At 36.0% G+C, this 2463-nt stretch overlaps 1 protein-coding gene across 1 annotated transcript in view; it reads left to right on the top strand.

The window, feature by feature from the left end:
- Nucleotides 1-1942: 1942 nt before the first annotated feature.
- LOC116081576 (keratin-associated protein 4-12-like) overlaps nucleotides 1943-2463 on the top strand; it is a 2129-nt gene continuing 1608 nt past the window's right edge. The window contains exon 1 of the mRNA XM_031358119.1: nucleotides 1943-2456. Within this exon, the coding sequence (XP_031213979.1) occupies nucleotides 1943-2456 (514 nt within the window). The remainder of the gene's footprint in view (nucleotides 2457-2463) is intronic.

The raw sequence follows: 2463 nt of genomic DNA, 5'->3' as shown, positions 1-2463 counted from the left end.
TTAGTGAACATAAAAATTTCTGATTAAAAGATTATAATTTCAAAGTCCAGGAACAGTTAATACTTTAAACATGACATAAAATGAGCAAAGCAAAGATTTCTAATTCCTCACGTTAAGAGCATAAAACTATCCACTTCTTATCCCATGACTTGTCTCATGGGATATTTACTTGGCATCCAAACAACTTTGCAAACTTAAGATGTATGTAGCTGTAGGGATAAGACTCTAAGACATGTCCTTCCATAGTGTTCATTGAGAAGGATGTCTAAGGAAACTCTTACATGAGATTTTTCTTCCCTTGATACTGTTCTCCATATTATTTACGCTACATAAATAATATCACACCCAGAAATGTAAATACCCAAAGAAATGTCCTTTATTGTAGGGAACAAACAGAAGCCAGAGGTATATAAGGCAGTCATGGATAGAGGTGCCTCTATGATCAGAGTTATAAATTCTGGAAAACGCAATTCTTCAACTTGTTCTCACCCCATTGGCTCTGTGTGCTATTAATTACCTTTCTCCCCATAGTAACATTCAGTTCACTGCTTTGGTTACTTTTTCTGGATGGGTCATGTGATATTCCAAAGAATGGCAAAGAAAACCTAGTAAGTCTGTTTTGAGCAACCCCCTCATAGAAAGACATAGTTGGATTCATTCATACTTCAGTGCTCCTCAAGTGGATACAATTCTGAGAGTTATCAACTGCAATAGAAATAAAGTTAAAAATTAAATCTCATGGGGCAGATAAATGAAAGTTGGAGAAAATCTTTAGCCCTTCACCAATTATTTCTACTTTGTACAAATTCTCTATCAGATGACAAAAGTCTAAGAAAGCAAGAATTTTACTTGAAGTAAATACCATTAGAGCCATTTTGGTACAAACTAGACAGTAAATTAAAATGATTTCCATGAGTGAAGTGAAGAGACGATAGTCCAACACCCAGAATAGTTAATTGTATTGCAAATTGCATTTGAAAAAAATGGTCCAGAGAGTATTGGTCTGAAGCTATTGAGGTTTTAGCTCAGGAAGACATATCCTTCTTCACAGTAGTCATATCATCATTGCAAGAGTTCCTTTTTCTGGAATAATTAAAGCAAGCCTTGAAAATATTATTCCTTTTCTCAAATATAACTCATAACATTATCTTAACTAGTATCATTATTTTTTGATGCTGAAATACAATTTTTCACTTTTGCTTATTTAGCGATATACAAATGGAAGGCGCTCCTTCAAGTGGTACCATTACTAAAGATGGTTATTAGCACCTGGTTTAATTTTATCACTATCATTTTAAAACTGTAAAATATTATTTTTAAGGCATTCCACTGCATACATGTGAACAGTAATTCTGGAAGTACTATCACACAAATGGCTGTTATGCTCTATGGAGGCCCATTCATCACTACTATTATAAATAAGTCTTGAGTTTATTTCTAAACCACTAACAATAGCTTTGAAAAAAATATTCTGAATTGCCACTTGATAGCATGTATTTTCAATGGTGAGGAAAAGAAAACTCTGGAAATGTCAATGTTTATTCTGAAAGAAATCAGAGAATATTGAAGTCAAATGTTTAGCTCTAACATACAAGATTGAGTCAGGTGTGTTTATTAACTAGGTTTGTGCCCCTCAAAGGCCAATGGAATGGTTGGTTTGTTCAGTGTTGCTTTTTATGTATAGTGCATGTGAATATGTAATTTATTATCAGTTGACAAATTATCTTTCTAGCTTCTTTTTTACTTTATTTGTTATTTTAAGGACTACTTGCTATCCTCTTGATAAGAAAATCCAGTCAGATAAATAACAAAAAACAAAAAAACTGATGAATTAACTAGAACAAAACCTCACACTGCTTTAGTAAATGAAATACTCCCTAAAACTTCAAATATCAAACCTTCAAATCTCCAACCCCTGCATAATAATTAAAAAAAAAAGCCAATGAATGTATTCAGGAAACAAGCACACTGCAAAGGTGTGCTGTGTTGTAAGAACAGTGTGTTCGTGGTGTGCTGTGTTGTCAGAACAGTGTGTTCGTGGTGTGCTGTGTTGTCAGAACAGTGTGTTCGTGGTTTGCTGTGTTGTCAGAACAGTGTGTTCGTGGTGTGCTGTGTTGTCAGAACAGTGTGTTCGTGGTGTGCTGTGTTGTCAGAACAGTGTGTTCGTGGTGTGCTGTGTTGTCAGAACAGTGTGTTCGTGGTTTGCTGTGTTGTCAGAACAGTGTGTTCGTGGTGTGCTGTGTTGTCAGAACAGTGTGTTCGTGGTGTGCTGTGTTGTCAGAACAGTGTGTTCGTGGTGTGCTGTGTTGTCAGAACAGTGTGTTCGTGGTCTGCTGTGTTGTCAGAACAGTGTGTTCGTGGTTTGCTGTGTTGTAAGAACAGTGTGTTTGTGGTCTGCTGTGTTGTCAGAACAGTGTGTTCGTGGTCTGCTGTGTTGTCAGAACAGTGTGTTCGTGGTGTGCT

Source organism: Mastomys coucha, unplaced genomic scaffold, assembly GCF_008632895.1.
Source record: "Mastomys coucha isolate ucsf_1 unplaced genomic scaffold, UCSF_Mcou_1 pScaffold7, whole genome shotgun sequence".
In the NCBI taxonomy this organism is placed as follows: domain Eukaryota; kingdom Metazoa; phylum Chordata; class Mammalia; order Rodentia; family Muridae; genus Mastomys; species Mastomys coucha.
This window is presented reverse-complemented; position numbering and strand designations above follow the sequence as displayed.